General features: G+C 40.0%; 1 protein-coding gene across 1 annotated transcript in view; it reads left to right on the top strand.

The window, feature by feature from the left end:
- The window catches only part of LOC127806532 (uncharacterized), a 75,368-nt gene that overhangs the window by 30,576 nt on the left and 20,800 nt on the right, over window positions 1–23,992 (top strand). The window contains exons 6-9 of the mRNA XM_052343895.1: window positions 195–233; window positions 1,057–1,149; window positions 13,578–13,676; window positions 14,542–14,643. Coding sequence (XP_052199855.1) covers window positions 195–233; window positions 1,057–1,149; window positions 13,578–13,676; window positions 14,542–14,643 — 333 coding nt within the window. The remainder of the gene's footprint in view (window positions 1–194; window positions 234–1,056; window positions 1,150–13,577; window positions 13,677–14,541; window positions 14,644–23,992) is intronic.

Here is a 23,992-nt window from a genome sequence, read left to right as displayed (position 1 = left end):
GCGTCTCCTAATCTATTTTTGACAAAGGAATGTTTGTCAAAATTACTAGAGCTGAAAGTTAAATTTTCAAGCATTTGGTACTTACTACATCACTGTATTTGTATATGATATTTGCATATTTGCTATACACCAAAGCACAAGTCTTGCTATTGGGATGGAGATGCATTTTGATATGTTCTTACTTCCTTTTGCAGAAAACAACAGCACTGGACGTCACTGAGGAGAGTCTCAAGGTATCACATCATGGAACACGTAACTAGTGTGAACTAAGTCTCTCAATGGATTTGACTTTACTGTAAATCTTATTTGATTGGTAGGATGGCCAGGTCTTAGTCTGACTAACTGAGATGGTCAGAAATGTGAAGGGTAGACCTTGGTTTAGGTTGACCACTGAACTAAATGATCCTATTTGGTGGAAAGAAAAATGCTATTAATTATTCTATTATGATACTTGATATATTTTAATATGAATGTTTCATTCATATGCAATCCGTGTTTTATGTTTTATTTTCATTTTTTGGATGTTTTCATCTCTCACTCTCTCTTTCTCTCTCTCTATTCTTGATAAATCTGTTTGCCATAAATAGTGTATATATGGCCAGTCATTTAGGCTGTTAAATATGTTGTGGATAATTACTGGAATTGCCTGTCTATTTCCTTTGTCATGTCTTAGGTATATCTATATACACATGCTCAATATGATTGGTGGCTATTTATCCTCCAATATTTGTTCATTAGGTTTTAAGATGATTATCTTTTCCACACATGGATTAATAGCTTGGATCTTATTGGATTTTTTCCTTGTGGATCAGATGTCTAGAGATTGGTCATTCTTTTAATATTTGTTTGACTCCTATGTAAGGATGTCCGTACCGAGGTCTGACTGCTGAGATCATCATTAGCTCCTTTTGAGTATATGAGCCATGCATTGTGCGTACAGATGTAGGAGTCAGGCCTATCTTATGCAAATAACAGTTGTTTAACGTGTCGTTTGTCATGCCTTGTTGGAGTTAAATCTAGAAAGGTAATCATATTGCTGCTCTGTGCTATGACCAGGCTACATTCAATGTAAACGTAATGGGGACGATATCTATTACTCGGCTACTGGCGCCTTCCATGCTGAAGCGGGGGAGGGGTCATTTTGTTGTGGTATGTGATAACTAATTTTACGCATTACTGCACAAGAAAGATAATCATTCCCATCTTGAAACATTTTCTTATATTCACGGTTTTCTTTCTGTGTTCTGATGGGGCTGGGGGCTGCCAGTGTTTGAGGTTAGATGAGTCCTATTTCTTCATTATGCACATCACAAAAAGATAACTGAGAAATCGACACGAACTTTATTGGATGATCCTTTGTATTCTAATTTTAACTTCTCATTTTCTTTTTCCTGGAAGAAAATTTTGATATTTATCCCCAAAAATAATTTTTGGGTTTTCCTGCTAAGTATGATCTAACAAGAAGCTATCCCTTTTAATGGTGTCTGATTATATGTTCAATGAATTTTGCTCTTTTGGGTACGGTTGATGCTTATTGATGGGAAAATTATCTGATTGTTGACAAATGCTAATTTTTGTTTTCTTTCTGTTATTATTCATGTTGTTTTATTTTGTTATCACTATTATTACTTTATGTCCCTAGAGAAGTCTTTTGTTCAAGTTGCTTTATATGTAAGTTATCTTATTAATAATGTATCATGGAGCAAAAATATTGTTAGAACTTTGGCCCTTGTTTTTGAAAGGGGTGGGGTAGAGGATGGAATGGTATATAATGGTAAAGGAAATAACACAACGTTTGTTATGTTTCTATTAATTAGGAAATGAAACATAAATGAGCATAATGTAATTTTACTTTGTTTGGATGGAGAATGGAAGGAGATAAAATGGTAAAAAGAGACAATAAAGTTACAATTATGCTCTTGCATTTTCAAAATAAATAAACAAGTGCAAAAACTTAAATTTAATAATAAGGTTAACATACTAAAATATTTATAAACATTTTTCCTTTTCCCTTCATACACCTGAAATTAGGGTGTAAGGAAAATGGTGGTATAAGACGGGATGGGAGAGTATCATGTACCCTCACCTCCCTTTCCATTCCATTATGAAAACCTCATCCAAACAAGGGAAATAGCGTCCCTTCCTCTCCCCATCCATACCCTCCATCCAAACATAGGCTAAAGAGAAGGCCATCTCCATTGTGTTTTACTGCACAACATTCCACGTCAAACAACATAGCTGGTCTTATAACCATTTGATAAATATTTTCCTTTTTGCTTTTATTGGAATAGTACTATTTCACAAAATACTAGACACATATCCCCTAAACATCATGTGTTAATTCTATAAGAAATATCCTCAATAATCTCCCTATCTTTTAAGAAAATTGATCCAAGATATCTAAATTGACCTTTTTTTGGAATGACTATATATTCAAGCCACACTGGAACATCATCCACACTTCTATTTTTTTGAACTTATGTTCCATAAAATTGATTTTCAATTTTCTCAACTTGAAGCCTGTGAATTCTAAGACATCCTTCCATATCAAGAGTTTAGTATTCACTCCAGTGGAAGATCCAAGATTTGAATCCAGTGGGGTCAATTAGGGGTGCATATAATTAAACCTAATCGAATTGTCTAATTTGGTCTAGTTTTTCTTTGTTTAAAATTTTTCTGAAAGCCAGTTTAGCTTGTACATTGTTGGATATGCTGTTTACAGTTTGGTTTGTGTTACAGAAAACCTGAAACCAAATCGTAATTAACTGTGACATATATTAGATAAAATCATTATATATTTACCTAAAAAAAATCTTGTAGCAAAATATATTTGTAGAGTTTTTTTTTTTTGAAATTTGTATAGAAATTTTATACAAATAAATTCAACAAATAATTTTTTTATTATAACTTCTTGTACAAATTTATATAAAAATTATTTGCTTTAAATATTTGAAAACCAGAATTTATGGTCTGGTTTCCAAATTCTTCCAAACTATCAAGCAAATTAAAGTAATCACAAAAAAGAAAATATCTATGCTTATAATAACATTTTAAATGTACAAATATAGTTTTAAAACAATTCATGATGGATCTCCATATTTTGAAGCCATTGTATAATTGTTTCATTATTAATCATAAATTTAAATAATCTAAACGTAGATTCCCGAGCAAAAATATGAGGAATGATTGGCTGGAATCTTAAGAGGTTGATTGGCCAAATCATCCCTAGTTTAGAAACTGATTTTATCCCTAGTTTAGAAACAGATTTTTCGGATACTTTCCTATCTTTTGTGCAGTCAACCTTTCCTATTTTTTGTATAGCCTGTTTTCCTAGTTTAGCACAAATGTAATCTTTCCTATGGTGTACTTTCCAACCCTATAAATGGGGCTGTACCACACATGTAATACATATGATATAGTTTATTTATCACTTTTTTTTTTTGAAATAAGTGAGCACATATATGATATTAATTTAAAACCATAAGAGAAACACAACAATCCTTAGAAAACACTGGCCCCACCTACTAATGACCTAGAACAAGAGCATTCCATACAATCCATCTGCCCCCCCCAACACCAGCCATTAGGGAGACCATGAACACCCAAAACTGACTTCATAGCCAACCAGCCTAGAAGAGAGAGAAGAATTTATTGGCCAAGAGTAGAAGCAGACATGATGACTTGGTCCACAGAGTAAGGGAAAGATGGCTCCACAGCCCTAACCCAAGCCACTAACCTGGCTAGTACCAAGTTAAAGATATCAACCACACCTGACCCCCGATCCTTAAAAACTAACCTATTCCGTTCCAGCTACACTGTTCATAGCGCTGTATATAAAAGAGACTTCCATACTTTCCTTTGCCCTTTACCCCAAGCAAGATAATCCCACTAGTCGAATAGACCCCAACCGATCTCGGATAGACCCACTCATAGCCTCACCATCTAAAAATTTGTTGCCACAAGCACAAGACAGTCTCACCGTGGATGAAGAGGTGGTCCACAGACTCTGGGATAGAGCCACAAAAGACACAAAAAAGATCATCCCCTTGTAGAATCCCTTTCCTACCCAGATTGTCCTTTGTATTAATTTTTTCCCAAATGACTAGCCACACAAACAGCTCCACTTTTGGAGGAGCTAAATTGCCCCAAACACGAGTTGCCATAGAATTAATTGGGGGAACATTGGATCCAAACATCAATGAGCAAAGTCTCTCATTAAATGAGTGCGACAGAAAATAACCAGCGCCTTCAAATGACCAAAATACTCGATCCCCCCTTCCACTTACTAACTGGACTTGGGAAATAACCCTTAGTAGCTTAGCTCGGATAGACTCTTCTCTTTTAAGAAGCAGCCTTCTCCAGTTAAGGCACCAAAACCATTTGTTATTCACCCAAAACCCCAACTCTGCCACCCTCTTCCCTTTATCTAGAGACACTGCGTAAAGTAGTGGGAACAAGCTCGATAGAGAAGAGATACCCACCCAAATGTCTTACCAAAACCAAGTCAAGTCACCCTTGCCCAGGCAGATTTTTACCCCTTCCATGGCCATTAATCGAGCCCTATTACTACTGGTAAAAGAGCCAACAATGCCCCTCCACCAAGAACTAAAACTCCTCTTAACCTCCACATCATGGATTCTAGAAAAGATGCCTTTATACCTTGCCTCAATTACTTTACACCAAAGCTAATCCCCCCACTAATCATCCTCCATAGCCATTTAAAGAGCAAGGCTTTGTTTTTGGCCAACAAGGACCCCACCCTCAGCCTGCCCCAGCTTCTTAGGCAACTCAACCAATTCCCATCTAGCAAGAGCCATTTTTGCCACCCCCTCATTTCTGAACCATAAAAACTTTCTTTGCAGTTTAGCAATCTATTTAGCCACCCCAACAGGAATTTTGAAAAGAGACATGTAATACATTGGCAAATGGTTAAGAACTGATTTTATTTATCACATGGTATTAGAGCTCTAGTTTTCACTCTTCTCGTTGCCTTCTTTGTCTCATTATTGTGTGCCTTCATCGCCATAGTTTTGCCTTCATTGCTTTACTCCTTTTTTGGCCTTTATTTCCTAGCATATCTACCAGCTATTGCATCATGTTAGAAATCTCTATAACAACCACTCCTATGGCTACAGGAGATGCTCTTCCATTTGAACAATCACCTCCCAATACTTCCTATTAGTGAGCTACAAGGGAAGCACCATTCATACTGACTGGATGGTAGGAACTGTCTCCGATGTTCTCAACTGGTAAGAACTTTTCTAAAGGGCCAAGGAAAGATCGCTCATTTGACTGGACTAGCACCCTAGGCCTCTGATTCAACATTCACTGCATGGGACGTTGGAGACTCAATGCTGATGTCTTGGCTTTGGAGTTCTATGCTGCCAGAGGTAAGTAGAAACTACATGTTTTTGTCTACAACCAAGGATATTTGGGAAACAGTAAAAGAACATATTCTAAAGTGCAAGATGCCTCTATTATCTTTAAGATTAAAACAAAAAATAAGCAGTACCAAGCAAGGATTTCTGTCGGTGACTGATTATTACAATAGGATGAATGGTTATTGGCTTGAGTTGGATCAAGACATAAAGATGGTGTGTAGTAAGGATGTTGCCACTCTTACTTCCATACTTGAAAGGGATAAGATTGTGGAATTCTTGGCTGGTCTCAATCTCGAGTATGATCAAGTGATTCAGATTCTTGGCAAGGAGAAACTTCCATCATTGAATGAAGTTTTTTCTATGATCTGTAATGAAGAACATAAAAGAATAGCTATGTCTGATGAACCTAATCCTGAGTGGTCAGCCATGATTTCCAACAAGGTGGATGTTTAATGCTCTAAGGTCACAGTAAGGAAGGAGTGACTCTCACCCTAGATAACAACAAAGTCAGGAAGGTTTGTGGTGTTCATATTGCAAGAAACCAAAGTACACTAGAGAGACGTGTTTTAAGCATCATGGAAAGGAGGCTGTTTTAAGTAGGATGGGAGGCTTCCGGAATTTGCAGCCTAGAAATCAAGCTCAAGCCCATCTCACAACCAAGGAACTTGAGGGAACCCAAAAAAAAAAAAAAGATCTTGTTGCAACATCCGAACTAGGTGAACTCAATGCAGAAGAAATTAGTAAGCTAAAATCATTCCTAAAAACTATTCAAAATGGTTCTTACTCTTTACTGCTTTGCAAACTGTTAGAAATGGCTTATGGATTTTGGATTCAAGAGTTACTGATCGCATGAATTATGACTCAACTGCTTTTGAAACCTCTAAACCTATGTCTAGTTCCAAAAGAATAACTGTAAGCAATGGTGACATAGTTCCTATAGCAGGTCAGGGAAGTGTTATTCTCAATGCATCACTCCTTGTTCAAAATGTTCTTCATGTCCCTAGCCTTTCTATCAACCTTATTTTTGTTCATCAACTAAACAAAGACGTTAATTGTTGTGCTGCTTTTTATCCCCATGCTTGTGTTTTTTAGAAACTGGGCTTGGGGAAGATGATTGGTGTTGCTAAGGAACGAAATGGACTATACTGTTTGAGGAGGGGTTGCGAAATCTCTAAAGGGGATCAATCTATCCTTGCTTGCTCATCACAAACTACACCTACCATGACTGAAATCTGGCTCCATCATTTCCGTTTTGGCCATCCTCCTTTTAGTTTGCTGCAAACCATGTTTCCTTATTTATTTAAGGGTTTAAATGTTACTAGCTTTCATTGTGATGTTTTTAAATTCTCCAAACATCACTAAGTGTCCTATCCAATTAGTAATAAATTTTCTTCCATTCCTTTTTCTTTGGTGCATTCTGGTGTATGGGGACCATCTAGGGCTCCTAATTGTTTTGGGGTTAGATGGTTCATTTCATTTATTTAAGGGTTTAAATGTTACTAGCTTTCATTGTGATGTTTTTAAATTCTCCAAACATCATTGAGTGTCCTATCCAATTAGTAATAAATTTTCTTCCATTCCTTTTTCTTTGGTGCATTCTGATGTATGGGGACCATCTAGGGTTCCTAATTGTTTTGGGGCTAGATGGTTCATTTTATTTATTGATATTGTACTCGGATGACTTGGGTGTATCTCTTAAAAGATAAGGCAGCTATTAGCACAATTCTGCCATTGTTCCACAAGATGATTTCTATCCAGTTTGGGTCCCTTATCAAGAGATTTCGTACTGATAATGCAAGGGACTATTTCAATCAACATCTTCATCATTTTTTTCAACAAGAAGGAATTGTTCATGAATCGTCCTGCATTGATACCCCTCAACAAAATGGGGTTGTAGTGTCAGTCTTCATACCTCTCTTCCCCTCAATTTTTGGCTATGTGTCTTTTGTTCATATTCCTAAATAGTATAGAGACAAGCTTGATCCTCGGGCACTGAAGTGCCTGTTTCTTGGCTACTCTCCTATTCAAAAGGGATACAAGTGCTATTATTCTCCCTTTCGAAAATTCTACGAGTCTAAGGATGTTACTTTTATTGAAACTCAACCTTTTTTTGAGTTTGCTCTTCTAGGTCACCAGGGGGAGATTGTTAGTGGTGGCCTTCCCACTTTGGATTTGGCCCCTTCGAGACAGCCAGAAACAAAGCCAGCCACAGCTGAACCTCAACTTGAACTTGCCTCAAACCCTCCTATTCTTGATTCCACAGTTTTAGGTTTTGGTGAGTAAGGCACACAAGGACAGGGTTACTCTCCTATAGCATAACCATTCCTACCACCTCTTGTTACATTTAAAGGCTCTCCTTATGTCTTCAAGAGAAGATTTCAGCCCATTATGGATTCCTAGCTTGGGCTAACATCTGCCCCTATTCTAGGTATTGAAATCCCTCAATCACCTACTTATTCCAATTCCATTTCCAGTGATTTGGACTTACCTATTCTTGTTAGAAAAGGAATTTGATGTTGTACATAGCATCCATTGGCTAACTACATTTCTTATAGTCAGTTCTTAGCCCAACATAAAAGCTTCTTGTCCTCTCTTAATGCTATTGCCATTCCTAAAACAGTTGAAGAGCCATTAAAGGAGATCAGCATTGGACATAGGCCATGCAAGAAGAGATGAGAGCTTTGGAAAAGAGCCAAACTTGGGATATGGTGCCTAGACCAAAGGGAGTTCGACTTGTGGGCTGCAGATAGGTGTTTAACTTGAAATATAATACAGATGGCACATTGGAGAGATATAAGGCATGGTTGGTTGCTAAGGGGTACATACAAACCTATGGAATAGATTATTTGGAGACCTTTGCACTAGTAGCAAAGATGATAACTATTTGGATCCTCCTATCATTGGTTGCATGTTGTGGTTGGCAGCTACAACAATTTGATGTAAAAAATGCCTTCCTCCATGGCGATTTAGAGGAATAAGTTTTTATGGAGCCACCACCAGTGTTTGATAAAGAAACTTCAGGCAGGGTGTGTAGGCTTAAAAGGGCTCTCTATGGACTTAAGCAGTCTCCAAGAGCATGGTTTGACAGATTTTCTAAAGCTACGGGACATATGGGATACCAACAAAGTAGGGGAGATCACACCCTCTTTTTTAAACATTCAATAGAGGGGAAGGTAACGGCTTTGCTTGTGCATGTGAATGATATCATAGTTACTGGAAATGATGGTGAGGAGCAGCAATAACTAAAAAAAATCCTTGCAAGGGAATTTGAGATTAAGGATCTTGGTAAACTCAAGTATTTCTTGGGAATAGAAGTAGCTTACTCCAAAGAAGGAATCTTCCTTTCCGAAAGGAAGTATATTGTAGATTTGTTGAAAGAAACTGAGCTGTTAGGTGGAAAAGCCAGCACATTAGTGGAACCAAATCTCAAATTAGGTGAGAATCCTAACTGTTAACTGGTGGACAAAGGAAGGTATCAAAGGTTGGTTGGTTGCCTAATATATGTATCTCATACTAGACCTGACATTGCATTTGCTGTCAGCCTGGTCAGTAAGTTTATGCACAATCTAATTGAAGAATACATGTAGGCAGTTAGAAGAATTATGTGTTACCTAAAGTCCACACCTAGGAAAGGAATTATTTTAAGATTAGGGAATGACCTAGCTGTTGTAGGTTACATAGACGCAGACTATGTAGGTTCCCTAGTTGATAAGCAATCTACAACTAGTTATTGTGTGTTTTTAGGAGGGAATCTAGTATCCTGGAGAAGTAAAAAACAGAACATAGTTGCCAGGTTTAGTGCTGAGGCAAAATTTCAAGCTATGGCCCTTGGACTGTGTGAATTATTATGGCTGAAGATTGTTTTGGATGACCTAAGGCTTGCTAGCGGTGGACCAATCAAGCTGTTTTGTGACAACATGTCAGTAATCAATATTGCGCATAATCCAATGAAATATGATAGAACAAAACATGTTGACATAGATCGACATTTTATAAAGGAGAAGTTGGAGGCTGGACTAATTTATATTCCCTTTGTTCCCTCTTGTCAAACAAGACGTGGAATAATGTTTCAATCTTATTCTTCCGTTGAAGGAATGATTTGAATATATACAGGTCTTCCTATCAACTCAGGAAGTTCCTAAAACAAAATAGAATAGTTTCGAAATTCAGTTATGGAAACTTGTACAAATTAGGATACAACAAGATGTAGAAAATTTACAGCATCTAGAAGATACATTCTCTAACTTAGAAAGAAAATATAATCAAGGAATCAATCACAATCATCAAAATGATTTGAACTTGTCTGATAATAAGGATAAGACCAGTCTCCCAATCGTTGACACTCCCCCTCAAGATTGAGAATGGATGTCATCCATTCCATGCTTGTTGATCATCCTTTGACACACAATTGTAGGTAACCCTTTAGTTAACACATCTACTAACTGATCATTAGAGGAGATGTATGGGGTACAAATCAGACCACTATCCAACTTCTCCTTGATAAAATGCCTATCCACTTCAACATGCTTAGTTTTATCATGTTGGATTGTATTGTAAGTAATGCTTATTGCTGATTTATTGTCACAGTAGTCTCATAGGAGGTGCCCACTCAATTTTCAGATCATTAAGCAATATTTTCAACCATAGTAACTCACACGCTCCTAGAGCCATAGACTTGAATTCGTCTTCTGCACTTGATTGACCCATTACACTTTATTTTTTACTCCTCCATGTCACAAGGTTGCCCCCTAGGAAGGTGTAATAGCTTGATGTGGATCTCCTATTCATTATGGACCTTGCATAATTTGCGTCTGTGTAAGCATCAAGTGATGTGCATTTGCCTTTCTTGAACATGATTCCTTTCCCTGGTGTCCCCTTCAAGTAATAATATCCTATACACTGCCCTTGGGTGAGTTGTTTTAGGATTGTGCATGAATTGGCTGACCACCCTACTGCATATGCAATGTCTGGCCGAGTATGGGCTAGATAGATCAACCTCCCCATTAGCCTTTGATAGGATCCCTTATCAATCACACTGTCTTCAGGAACCTCTCTCAACTTGTGATTAGGTTCAATCGAAGTATCTGCTGCCTTACAACCTAGCATTCTAGTTTGAGTATACCTGTAGTAGGCGAGGAGTTCCTGGTGAGGGCTCCTCCATTGTCATACTTGGTGAATCCTTCAGAATAGTTGATGGGAGGAAGGATGAAAATAGGTTAGGATTAGGTAGAGACGGAACCTGATCCCTATCTGTAGAAGAAAACTGAAAACTTGGTATGTATTACTCTTCCTCTTCACAAGGAATGGTTACAATATATATAGGAATCAAATCCCTATAACTAAGAAAAAAAAATGAATCATAATTACATCAATTACTAATTTATATCAATCAATCAATCCCAACAATTAAGATAGATTATAATCAGTCCCATAGATTGTGGGATAAGATTGATTATAATCAATCCCATAGATTGTGGGATAATTGAGATTGATAATCAATTCCATAGATTGAGGGATTTGATTTTCTAACAAAATCAATCAACATGAATCAATCAATCAACACTATCTGTTAAGATTGAATTTTGATTGTGATGAGAGTGGCCAAAATAAGGAATGTTTTCTGCAAAAGTTACATCAACTGACACAAAGAATTTTTTGGAAGGGAGATGGTAGCATCGGTAACCTTTTTGGGTAGAGGAATATCCAATGAAGATGCATTTTAGAGCACGAGGATCTAATTTGCCTCTATTAGGAGCATGTACATGAACAAATGATACACACCCAAAGACTTTAGGTTTCCAACAACTAGTGACATGAACAATGGGGAAGTGTTTGGTTAGGAGTTGGATTGGGCTATGAGATTCGAGAGTTTGAGAAGGTAACTTGTTGATAAGAAAAGTAGCTGTTAGAGCTGCTTCTCCCCAATAATGTTTAGGAACATTATGGTGGAACAGAAGTGCTCTGATAATAGCGAGTAGGTGGCCATTCTTCCTCTCGGCCCTCTATTTTGTTGAGTATAAGGGCATGAGGACTCATGGATGATCCCTTTTTGTTGAAAGAAAATTGATAGATACTGATTGAAGAAATCTGGCATTATCAAACCTAAGTTTCTTAATTTTCATCCCAAATTGATTCTTGATCATGTTATAGAATGTAGGAAAAATTATACTCACCTCAGATTTACTTTTCAATAGGTATAGCCGCACTACTCTAGTGCAGTCATCAATAGACACAAAATAGGGTTTCAAAAACAAGAAGTGAAATCGAAGATCTGTTTGTGTAGCAGCAAAAGCTGACTGAGTCAAAGGCCCCTTGTATACCTCTACTTGATTATCAGAATCCAAGAAACTAGACTGAAGCACTCTTGGAAGTACTGGAGCCTCAAAAATACCCACTCCCAAAGAAACATAAAAATTCAGCAAATTCTTATAAACCCTCTTAAATTTTCCAAGATTGTCCTCCCCCACAAGAAATGGAAGTAATAGACACATTCTCATCTTTCTCTGCCAACGAAAAGTCAGATCCCTATAAACAAAGCACCTCAGATGGCCAAACCTCCTCCATAGAATTCAAATTTGAATTTGAACAATCAGAACTTGAGGAAGGTGAAAGGTCGTAAGAAACCTGACCAGCCGGAATTGAACTGAAACCAGAAGATCAAAAGTATGGAGACTGGTGGAAGGAAGAACTGGTTCTTCCGAGATTCTAATATCAAAATCGCAACCATCAATCTGATTGTACAATCCTATTGATAGGCTTATGATGATTTGTAGATACCAGGAGTCTTGCCACATCAAGCTTCCTCCTTCCTGGTGTATGTGTATCAGGATCTGCAAAGATGAAACTTCCCCACTGGGAAGCAATTAGACTGAAGAAATTAGAGTTTAAAGCTGATAATGAAATCTCTCACACCTTAACCATACATATATCTTCCAAAGCTGACATCCTCAGGGATCCAATCCCTCACAGAACCAAACCACTGTGGTAACCTCCATCAATTGATAAATTAAATCTATGTCCTGAGACTTAAGAACCCCACAAAGGACTTCTATTCCCCCGGCTAATCCAGCAACCTGAGCTTTTTGAGAAGGGCTTCCAGTTCTTCCATTCTTCCCCCTTGTACCTCGTCACACTGGAGGTTTGCTAACCAGATTCTGGTCAGCAATTCTACTTTGATTGAAATCCCAAGAACTCCTTCCTACTGACCTCTTTTTTGCCCACTCTAACAACAATTTTCCTTTCATACAATATGCTACCAATGAACCTGTTAATTACTGCTTGAACCTCATCTGCTGACCCATGTTGAATAAAAGTGTAATTGCACATATTCCTTGCTCTGGATCGTCTTGCTATATCAACGCCCTCTATTTCTCCGCTTCTCAAATGTGCTGTGCAAGGCAGAGCGACTAGCCACGAGATGAAGAAAATCTACAAAAGCACCCCAGTTCCGATAACTATCATTCATATCTCTTGCTCGTCAGTACTTAGGTCATCGATCAACTACCTGAGACCTCCTCAGCTGCTCGCCTCCTCTAGAGAAATCTTGGAGCCTTTGCAAGCTGCGAATTTGGTCTAACTGCTCACCTGAAAACTCTTGAGCCTATGTTCTCCTTCTCACCAGGCCTCTTTTACTTACTCATATAACTCATATGAGAAAGTTAATAAGGGCTCAATGCATATCCTTGATGTAATTCAATGGAGATATGATGTGCTGCTATATAAGAAAGGATAGAATTAGAAATGACTTATTCATCATAAGGTTGGAGTGTCTCTCAATATAAATAAGATGCAATTATGATGGTTTGGTCATGGAAGAAAAAAACTGACCCAGTTCTATAAGGAGTTTGGATGAAATGGAAAAAGTTTTTTTAGCAAAAGAGATGGAGAAAGACCAAGAAAACTTGGAAAACTCTTAGACAAGATAATGCGTTATAATGGCCTCACAATAGCATCACCATAGATATTTTAATAGAGATTATTGGTAAGCTAGAACTTATATATTGACCCCCACCTAGTGGGATTAAATCTTGATATGTTATTGTCTATTTTTCTTATCATTGTTGAATTGTTAACCACCATCTCATCTAAAAACTTATGCTTTTAGATAGAGGGTTAACTTTTATCTTTTTATATTATTATTATTATTTTTACTCTCAACAATCATTATATTTATTTATCCTCAATTTTCATTTTTAGATGAGCAGTGCTGCAGGAAAAGTACCTGCAGCAGGTCAGGCTGTATACTCTGCTTCTAAATTTGCTCTAAATGGGTACTTTCACTCCCTGCGATCTGAGGTATGATTTCAACTTTTGTCTCAATCACTAAAATGCATAATGGAAATTGCATTTTGAACATTTTAGCTGCATGTTTGAATTGGTTGCACTTTAATGACAAGGAACATAGATTTGGAATGGTAACTCCATTGGCTTTAATACTATTGCTTAATGACACTATTGCAATCTGTAGTTCCCTCAATTTGAGGATTTATATTAGGCAGAAGCTTTTGATGAAGTTCTAATATTTAATATGTCAAGTACATGTGCGTATGGTCAATTTGAGGATTTATATTATCCACTCTTCTTTGTTTTGAATTTTCATTTGTTCATGCATTTGACGTACATGAAGGACTTAAGATAGGAGGTTAGCAAAAAGAAATGCAAGAGCAGCAATGATCATTTTATCGAGTTTGAACTGATTTATAAGTCAATGTGGTTGGTCTGTTATCACATGGTGGCATTTTGGATAACCATTGATTAGAGGGTTTATTACAGTCTCATGTTGTTTAGCTGAAGATTTCTCATTTCTGGCAGTTAGAATGTTTAAAAGGTTCAATTAGAGAATGGTTCTTCTGTTTGTTCATTAAATCTACTGTATTTACCTGGGGAAAACTGATCAACTAGGATTGCCAGAAGTTTCATCTTCTTTTCTTTTTTTGTTAAAGTGAGAAGTTTTTCTTGTTTTCTTTTGAGTTTGGAGATCATTTGGTGTATATTATTTACCTGACATGCACCAGGTCGTGAAATATTAATTTAAGGGGTCCTTCTGTATGTCCAACACAAAATGGGCAACAACTGGTAGTTTGAGGGGAGAGAAGTCTTCTATGTTTGCCTTTTTTCTTCTTTGCTTTCTTATTCTGCGTGTATATCTTTGTGATTGCAGCTGTATAAAAAAGGAATTAAGGTAACTGTTGTATGTCCTGGACCAATAAACACATCCACTGCTCTTCACGTGAGCACATCCGGAGAAAAGGGCTCTTCTGAGGTGATTTTCTTAAAATGTTACTCTCTACTTATTTTTGAGCTAAATGTTTGAGTCAAGATGTGCAACTAGGAAGAAGATAATGTTGGCTGTATTCTCTTAAGCTATATCCTTCCTAGGAGTCTTCTCAATAATATTTCTGTATTTTTCCCCTTTTGGACTTCTAGTTGATTTAGTGATAGGAGTTAGGTCAATAGATATTGTCAAGAAGAAGGGAAAACATCCAATCATCCATTATTCTAAGGGAATCAGAAACATATATACACGCCTATCATTTGCATAGGCAGTTTCCTAAGTCTAATTAGGAAGTTTCCTAATTAGATAGTTTCCTAATTAGATAGTTTCCTAAACTAGCATAGGAAATATGTACATAAAAGGAAACAAATTACAACTGTAAATACAACCAAATAAAAAACAATACAAACACTATAAACGATACAAACAATATTAGGAAAGCTGCTAATCTACTCATCTTCTAACACTTCCCCCTCAAGATGGTGAGTGTATATCATGCGTTCCCATCTTGCTCAATATTTTGTGACACATGACTCGGTAAACCTTTAGTCAAGACATCTGCTAGGTGCTCTCCCGTAGGAACAAAGGGTGTGCAAATAAAGCCGCTCTCAAGTTTCTCTTTGATGAAATGCTTACGTATCTCAACATGCTTTGTTCTATCATGTTGAAGGGGGTTATGGGCAATGCTGATGGCTGACTTGTTGTCACAATAGAGTCTCATAGGAGCTAACCACTTGATTTTCAAATCTTCCTGAACAATTTTCAGCCATAGTAATTCACATATACCTGGGGCCATAGATTTAAATTCAGCTTCAACACTAGATCTGGCCATCACATTCTGTTTTTTACTTCTCTAAGTGACCAGATTTCCACCTAGGAATGTGCAATTACTTGAAGTGGACCTCCTATTAACAAGAGACCTTGCATAATTAGCATCTGTATATGCTTCTAAAGACAATTCTCCTCCATTTTTAAACAGAATACCCTTATCGGGAGTCCCCTTAAGGTAATGAAGAATCTCGTGCATAGCCTTTAGATGACTTTCCTTAGGGCTATGCATAAATTGGTTGGCCACACTCACTGCATTAGCAATGTCTGGCTGTGTATGGGATAAGTAAATAAGTTTCCCTACTAGCCTTTGATAGGATTCCTTATCAACTATACCCACTTTAGAATCGATACCAATTTTGTGATTTGGTTCAATGGGTGTATCAAGTGCCCTACTTCTAAGCATGCCAGTGTCAATCAAAAAATCCAGCACATATTTGTGTTGAGAAATGAATATTCCTTCCTTAGACTGAGCCACTTCTATGCCTAGAAAATATTTTAATTTTCTCAACTCCTTTATCTCAAATTCTTTAATTAAACACCCCTTTAAGAGCTCCATTCCTTCTTTGTCATCATCGGTGACAATGATATCATCAACATATACTAACAATGCAATAATTCTCCCAGTGACTGAATGATGTACAAATAAAGTGTGGTCACCTTGACTTTGTTTGTACCTCAACCCAAGCATAGCCTTTGTAAATCTCCTAAACTAGGCTCTTGGTGACTATTTCAGTCCATAGAGTCTTTTTCAACCAGCATACAGCATTCTCTTTAGTTTGCAACCCAAATCCAGGAGGAACTTTCATATAAATCTCTTCCTCTAAGTCCCCATGTAGAAAAGCATTTTTACATTGTTTATGGTTTTGGCTGAATCTGAAGCCTTCCTATCTTCTCTTGTCAATCTTTCTTGACCAAGGCCTTTCAAGGTTAACAAAGATGAACTCTCCATAGGATTATTCTCCAGCATCACCCCCCCCCCCCCCGCCCCCCTTGCCTTCCTCTGCACGCACAGTTGATATTGCCTCATTTACAGTAGGCAAATCAGTCTTGCCAAAAATTTGGACCCTAATTGCATCATACTCCACATTGAGTCCTGCAAGGAAGTCATAGGTACTCTCCTTCTCCATAAACCTCTTTTGAATGGCAACATCTTCACTGCACTTCATTTAGATACACTGATAGTGATCAAATTCTTGATAGACCGAGTTCCTTGTTTAGTGGCTGCTACCTTAGTTCTAATTTCATAAATCTGAGTAGCATAATTTACCTTTGAGTATGTGATCTTCACAGCTTCCTAGATCTCCTTAGCCATTGTAAAAACATCATTGTGTCATTGATTTCTGGAATCATGGAGTTCTAGGGCTAGGACATTACCAGTGAATCTTTTTCATCCCTAGAAGCATATGTGGGATCACTCTCTTTAGGCCCAGTTCCAAGCGACTCAACTTTCCCTTTCCCTTTAGGAACGTCTTAATTAGTTGGGATCACTTGAGGTAGTTTTTTCCATTCAGGATATTTTGTAATTCTCCATCGATGATCGCACCACTATTGGAATTGCCTGCAAAAGGCACTTCATTGGTGCTACTAGATTCTATGGAGTCTATCATGATTCTAAGGTTATGAAAGAAGATTGGATCAAAGAAGGTTTCGGCCACAAACGAACGAGGAAGGCCTTACTTTGAGGGTAGAACCTATGGCTTTGATATCATGTCAAGAAGAAGGGAAAACATCCAATCATCCATTATTCTAAAGGAATCAGAAACATATATACATGTCTATCACTCGTATAGGCAGTTCCCTAAGTTTAATTAGGAAGTTTCCTAAACTAGCTTAGGAAATATGTACAAAAAAGGAAACAAATTACAACTGTAGATACAATCAAATTAGAAACAATAACACTATTGTTATGCCTGCTAAAGTCCAAGAAGAAAAAGAACCACGTGGCAGCCCCAGGAGCTGCCACGTGGCAGACTATCATGCATCCAGCTGGCTGCTCCATGCAGCCTAGCTGACTGCTTCATCCAATTAGGAGGGGACCCCCATGCATGGCCGCTTCCCCCTTTGCCACGCTGCCACCAGTGGCGTGGCTAAAGATGGGGGGGGGGGGGGGGCCTTCACCCCCCACCCCCGAGAGACCTCTCCCGGGGGTACTTCACACCCCCAAGAGAGGTCACTCAGTGGTGCCTAATGTGCGCTTCTATGCGCGCACCCGCATATGCTCGTGCGCGCGCTTGGCCATGCACCCTCGCGTCGATAACCCGCAAGACTTGGTCAAAACTGCCTCCGATGTGCCTGCCGAGAAAAACGGGTCACACGACACATGGATGCCCCTCCCATCGCTATAAATAGGCGGTATTTTCCCTCATTTGGTATGCAACTTCTCACTCTCGTACTTACTTTTTGTCTTCAAGTATTTCACTTCTACGAGGGACTAACTTAAGCATCGGAGGGTCCACGCGGGGATTCTCACCCGCGCCCCTAACAGATTTTCTTTCCAGCAGGTCATCCATCGCTCTCAACCTAGCCAAGGGACTCACCCATCGCTGCCGTGACCCCCGAGAGACTCATCCATCGCTGTCGTGACCCCCCGGGAGAGTCATCCATCGCTGTCACTCCACTTCGGGAGACTCACCCATCTCTCCCGATAATTACTCATCGTTTGGACAATCCACATGTCACCCATTGCCTGAAGGAGTCATCCCTTGAGTGATTCATCCATTGCTTAGATACACCCCACGAGAGTCATCCATTGTTCGGATTAACCATACGAGGGTCATCCATCGACAGTTTTCCCTTTTACAAATATATTGTTGTAACCGTGTAACAACAATGACGCCGTCTGTGGGAAACACAAACAAAAAGCTACAGAACGACTCCCTCGTCATGGCCCAAACCCGAAGTAATCGTCGGACTCTCTCCCGTGGTGCCCAATTGCCCCATTGAGAGACCCTCTCTCGGGTGGAAGAACAACATCAATCTACTTATGAATATCAGCTACCCCTCATCCATGTGGGTCAGCTGTCCCTCACTTATCAGTCCCCTCGTGAGGGTCACCCATCCCTCACTCATCAGCAGCCACCCCTTCCAGGGCCTCCTCATCCATTGGGGGTTCAACTTCAGGTGCTGTCCCTTACCACCACACATGCCCTTTCAGGACCCTACTAAGGTATACATATCCCATTTGTAGTTCTTTGGGTTGAGTATGAGGCCTTACGACAACAACATGCCGAAGGGGTGCAAGCTCTTCGTGAAATGGCTGAAATTTTGCAAAGCTTAGTTCCTCACGGGTCAATCCCAGCCACATTGAGAAAGTTTATACCTGAAACAGCTCCATCCCATAGGGCTCATCAGGAGGTACCAGGGAACGGCTCTTATCGGGAAACGACCCCTGAAACTCATGCTCAACCTATCCCTCCTCGAAACAATCAACCAAGATCTCCCCTAAGAGGGGCTCATAGCCAAACTTCTCCCTGTCGAGGAAATCAAGGAAGAATTAATCATCGAAAGACAGAAAAACGAACCCTCAAAAGGAAAGATATTCTGAAACGGTGGCCAGCACTCCTGTGGAAGGAGGTCGGAATTCCTCTAAACCCGTAACGAAGCAGAATGATGAGCTTGATGACAACCCTACGGCATTTAGTGCTCAGGAAACAACTGACATGAAGAAAATGATTGAGCAAGTGTTGCAGCAAAATAAATTATTACCAGTTTCAGAAGAGCAATCACGAGGGAGGTTTACATTTGTGGTTTAAGTAATGGAAAAGGCCTTGCCAAGGAAGTTTAAGATGTCCCAAATAACTCCTTACTCTAGCAAGGAGGACCCTTATGATCACATACAGAACTACGAGTCTTTAATGATGCTCCATGGATGGGACGACGAGATAATGTGTAGAGCCTTCCCGTTAACCCTAGTTGAGCATGCCCGGGTTTGGTTTAATGGTTTACCCGAAGCATCCATTTCCTCGTTTGGGTAGCTAAAGGTAGAATTTATCAAAGCATTCATTATTAACAGCCAGAGGAAGAAAGACGCGACATACCTCCTTAGCATTCGACAGGGGAGCAAAGAGACCCTATGCCATTATGTGGACAGATTCCGGAATGCTACGCTTGAGATTCACAACCTACCGATTGAGATGGCAGTGTCTGCCATGTTCTAAGTGGTGCGACTGACTTCCTTCCAAGAATCTCTATCTCTAGACCCCCCAAAATCCTTGGTAGATTTGTTCGTCAGGGCCAATAAATATATACACCATACAGAAGTAATGAGGACTGTGGCAATGGATGAAGACAGGGAGCGGAAAAGAAAGGAGCGAGATATTGAAGAAGACCTGAATCGGCGACAAGAAAGGACCCGAAGACTGGATGATGTTAGGCCCCAGTTCAATCACTATACTTGGCTCACCCAACCTCGGTCTACCATATTGGCAGCCATAGAAGGATCAAGCCTAATCAGACTTCCAAAAAAGGTGGATCGACCTATAGGAAAGAATCAGGATGAGTACTGTCAATACCATAGGACTCGTGGCCATTCCACTGATCAATGTAGGGAGTTGAAAAATCAAATTGAGATGCTTATCTAGGAAGGGCACTCACAAAGATATGTACGAGAAGAAAAGGAAAACAACAGGGAGCCACAAAGAAGGGAAGAGAGGCCTGAAACATGGGAATACATAATCCAAGACAGCAAGAAAGAGGAAGCGACTACTGACAAAATCTCCCTCTGGATAATGAACCAACACATTAGGTTATACATGTCATTTCGGGCGGCAAAACCTTGGCTGGTGATAGCTCATCTTCCCGAAAAGCCTATGCCCGTTTGGCCTACCAGGTCAATTCGGTAATGGAGGTTAGAGAAAATGAAGAGCCCATTATGTTCACACCTGTCGGCAGAGGAGATATAATCATTCCACATGATGACCCGATGGTAATCTCAGCTGTCATTGCAAAGCACCCAATTGAGAGAATTTTGGTAGACAGTGGTAGCTTAGTTAACCTCATTTATTGGAATTGTTTCGAGTAAATGCACATTTTACAAGATCGATTGAAAAATCTCTTCCCCTTTATATAGTTTCACTAGGGAGCTTGTCTCGATGGCTGGTTCAATTCAGTTGCCAGTCACATTGGGCTCTGATCTTCAGAGAACAACACGCAAGGCCTGCTTTATGGTGGTTAAAGCCTCATCAATTGCATACAATCTAATTTTTGGTTGTCCCTTGCTCAACGACATGAGAGCCGTAGTCTCTTCTTGCTATCTGTTGATGAAATTTCCTATACCCTAAGGAGTGGGACAAGTCCGAGGGGATTAATGGAAGGCCCGCAAGTGCTATGTTGCATCTACAAAAGGGAAACAGAGTGAAGAGACTTTATCGATTGCCAAACAAACTATGCAAGACTAGGTTGTATTATTTCTTTTATTAGAATTATTTGTATTATAATAATGTGAGTCCAAAACGTGATTGTGGACGTAGGCACATTTGGCTGAACCACATCAAAATGTTTGTACTCACTCTTGCAAATAAATTATCATTATTGCGTCCACTATTATCTACCAGATTTCATCAAGGGTTCTTTCTAGAACGAAAGTCCCATTGCCCCGCGCACAGCCTGGCAATGAGGTGAAAGTTAAAAGCCCGTTGCCTTGCTCATAGCCCGACAACGAGGGAGATAACAAACCTATTGTCCCGCGCGTAGTTCGACAATAGGGGGAAAATGAGACATTGTCCCTCACATAGCCTGACAAATGGGGTGAAAATGAAATTATTGTCCTGCAAAAAGCCCGACAGAAAGGAGCCATAATATCTGTTGCCCCGTGAGCAACCTACATCGTTTTGCGTGGTGACCTAAGGCCCGTTGCCCTACTGCTAGCCCGGCAATGAGGTAAAAATAGAAATACCTGTTGTCTCGCTAACGGCCCGACCACAAGGTGAAAACAACAAGTCTGTTGCCCTGCTCATACCCCGGCAACAAGAAAAAACCAAAACTAATTGCGGACGTAAGTGCTACATTGAACCGCGAAAACAAAAGATGTATGTTCTTTCTAATCGCGGATGTAGGCATTATACCGAACCGCAAGAATAAAATATTACAAACGTAGACACTACGCTCACAATACCAGCAAGCATGTACACGTGAAACTAGGGAGCCACGCCCTTGTAACAATATGGCTCATTGCCTCGCTCACAACCTGGCGATGAGGAGGTAAGAACATCCCATTGCCTTGCAAGCAGCTTGACAACAGGAAGGCATAAGACCGTTATCCTGCGATACATCGAGGGAGCATAATTTCAGCGTCCTCACAAGTGACTTACGCTGCTTCGCTTGGCGTCCGAAAGGTGCAATAGCTGTTGCCCTACAAGAAGAGATGTCATATTCATCATTTTGCAAGTATTCCAACAAACCAGAAAATGGAGCGACAATCATCACGAACACTCTTGGATTTGGAGAAAATTCCTCGATATGCCAATTTAACTCTCGGCAAAGTATAGATAAATATATGAGCCAAATGGCAGCATAATCACTCTAAACTTGATTTGAAGATCTTTTCAAGCCCCCGTCACCTCGAGAGTTGGGAGCGTATGAAGAAATCGGTTCTATACTCCTAGAAGATGAAGAACTAAATGCATGGACCACTGTTGCAAGGGCATGAGCTTCAGCACGTCATGCAAAGACTTTGCCGCATCTTCTCGAAGCCATTGGCACTTATGAGAAGTCAAAATATGAAAATGCTAGAGCTACAAACACGTTGAAGACTTGTCGAAACAATGGTCAAATGAGAAGCTCAAGCCTACTTTTATAGAGACACATAGGGAGCAGAATGCCAAAGACAACTACGAAAGACATGAAGAATGAGATTGCTACAAAATAAAAAAGGAAAAATAGCCTCTTAAAAATAGGGCAGTGTTGCAGGCAAAATACTCTTCCTCCCGAGAGACCCGACAGAAAGAGTAAGGAGCAATTGTTATGCTTGCTAAAGTCCAAGAAGAAAAAGAACCACGTGGCAGCCCCAGGAACTGCCACGTGGCAGACTATCATGCAACCTAGCTGACTGCTTCATGCAATTAGGAGGGGACCCCCATGCATGGCCGCTTCATGCAGCCAAGAGGGCCCCCCCAGGTTGCACGGAAGCGGCCACACAATGTGGCCGCTTCCTCCTCTGCCACGCTGCCACGTAGCAGCGTGGCTAAGGATATGGGGGGGGCCTTCACCCCCCACCCCCGAGAGACCTCTCTCGGGGGTACTTCACACCCCCAAGAGAGGTCACTCGGTGGTGCCTAATGTGCGCTTCTGTGCGCGCACCCGCATATGCTCGTGTGCGCGCTTGGCCATGCACCTTTGCGCCGATAACCTGGAAGACTTGGTCAAAACCGCCTCTGATATGCCCGCCGAGAAAAATGGGTCACATGACACATGGATGCCCCTCCCATCGCTATAAATAGGGGGTATTTTCCCTCATTTGGTATGCAATCTCTCACTCTCGTACTTACTTTTTGTCTTCAAGTATTTCACTTCTACGAGGGACTAACTTAAGCATCGGAGGGTCCACGCGGGGATTCTCACCTGCGCCCCTAACAGATTTTATTTCCAGCAGGTCATCCATCGCTCTCAACCTAGCCAAGGGACTCACCCATCACTGCCATGACCCCCGAGAGACTCATCCATCACTCTCAACCTAGCCAAGGGACTCACCCATCGCTGCTGTGACCCTCGAGAGACTCATGCATCGTTCTCAACCTAGCCAAGGGACTCACCTATCGCTGCCGTGACCCCCGAGAGACTCATCCATCACTGTCGTGACCCCCCGGGAGAGTCATCCATCGCTGTCACTCCACTCCGAGAGACTCACCCATCTTTCCCGATAATTACTCATCGTTTGGACAATTCACATGTCACCCATTGCTCGAAGGAGTCATCCCCTGAGTGAGTCATCCATTGCTCAGATACACCCCACGAGAGTCATCCATCGTTCGGATCAGCCATATGAGGGTCATCCATCGACAGTTTCCCCTTTTACAAATTTATTGTTATAACCGTGTAACAATAACTATAAACGATACAAACAATATTGGGAAAGCTGCTAATGTGCTTGTTTTCTAACAGAAATCATAACTGGGTGGGATTAGTTTTATGTAGGTTTTCATTAGTTTTTTGGATTGTCTTTAGCCTATAAGGTCTCTGCAAGATGAAAAAAAGTTAAAAGGCATGGAACTTGGAAGAGTTGATCTCTTCTCTCCTTCTATTCTTGACCTTGTCTTTCTCTGAAGATTTACCTCTGCCTTCTTCTGTCATCTTTTCTGTAGCCTTGCAGCTTTGACTTTTCTTTGCTGGTCCTTCCACCCTTCTTTTTTTCTCTTTCTTATTTTCTTCTATTTTCTTCAAGTTCTTATTTGCCTGACATTGAATTCTCCAACGACTTTCTGAATCCTCTCTCTCTCTCTCCCCCCCCCCCCCCCCCAATCTGTGTCTTTATGTCTCTTCTCTGCCTTGCAGTTAGTTTACTTTCTGCTGC

Source organism: Diospyros lotus, chromosome 7 (genome assembly GCF_014633365.1).
Source record: "Diospyros lotus cultivar Yz01 chromosome 7, ASM1463336v1, whole genome shotgun sequence".
Lineage (NCBI taxonomy): Eukaryota > Viridiplantae > Streptophyta > Magnoliopsida > Ericales > Ebenaceae > Diospyros > Diospyros lotus.
This window is presented reverse-complemented; position numbering and strand designations above follow the sequence as displayed.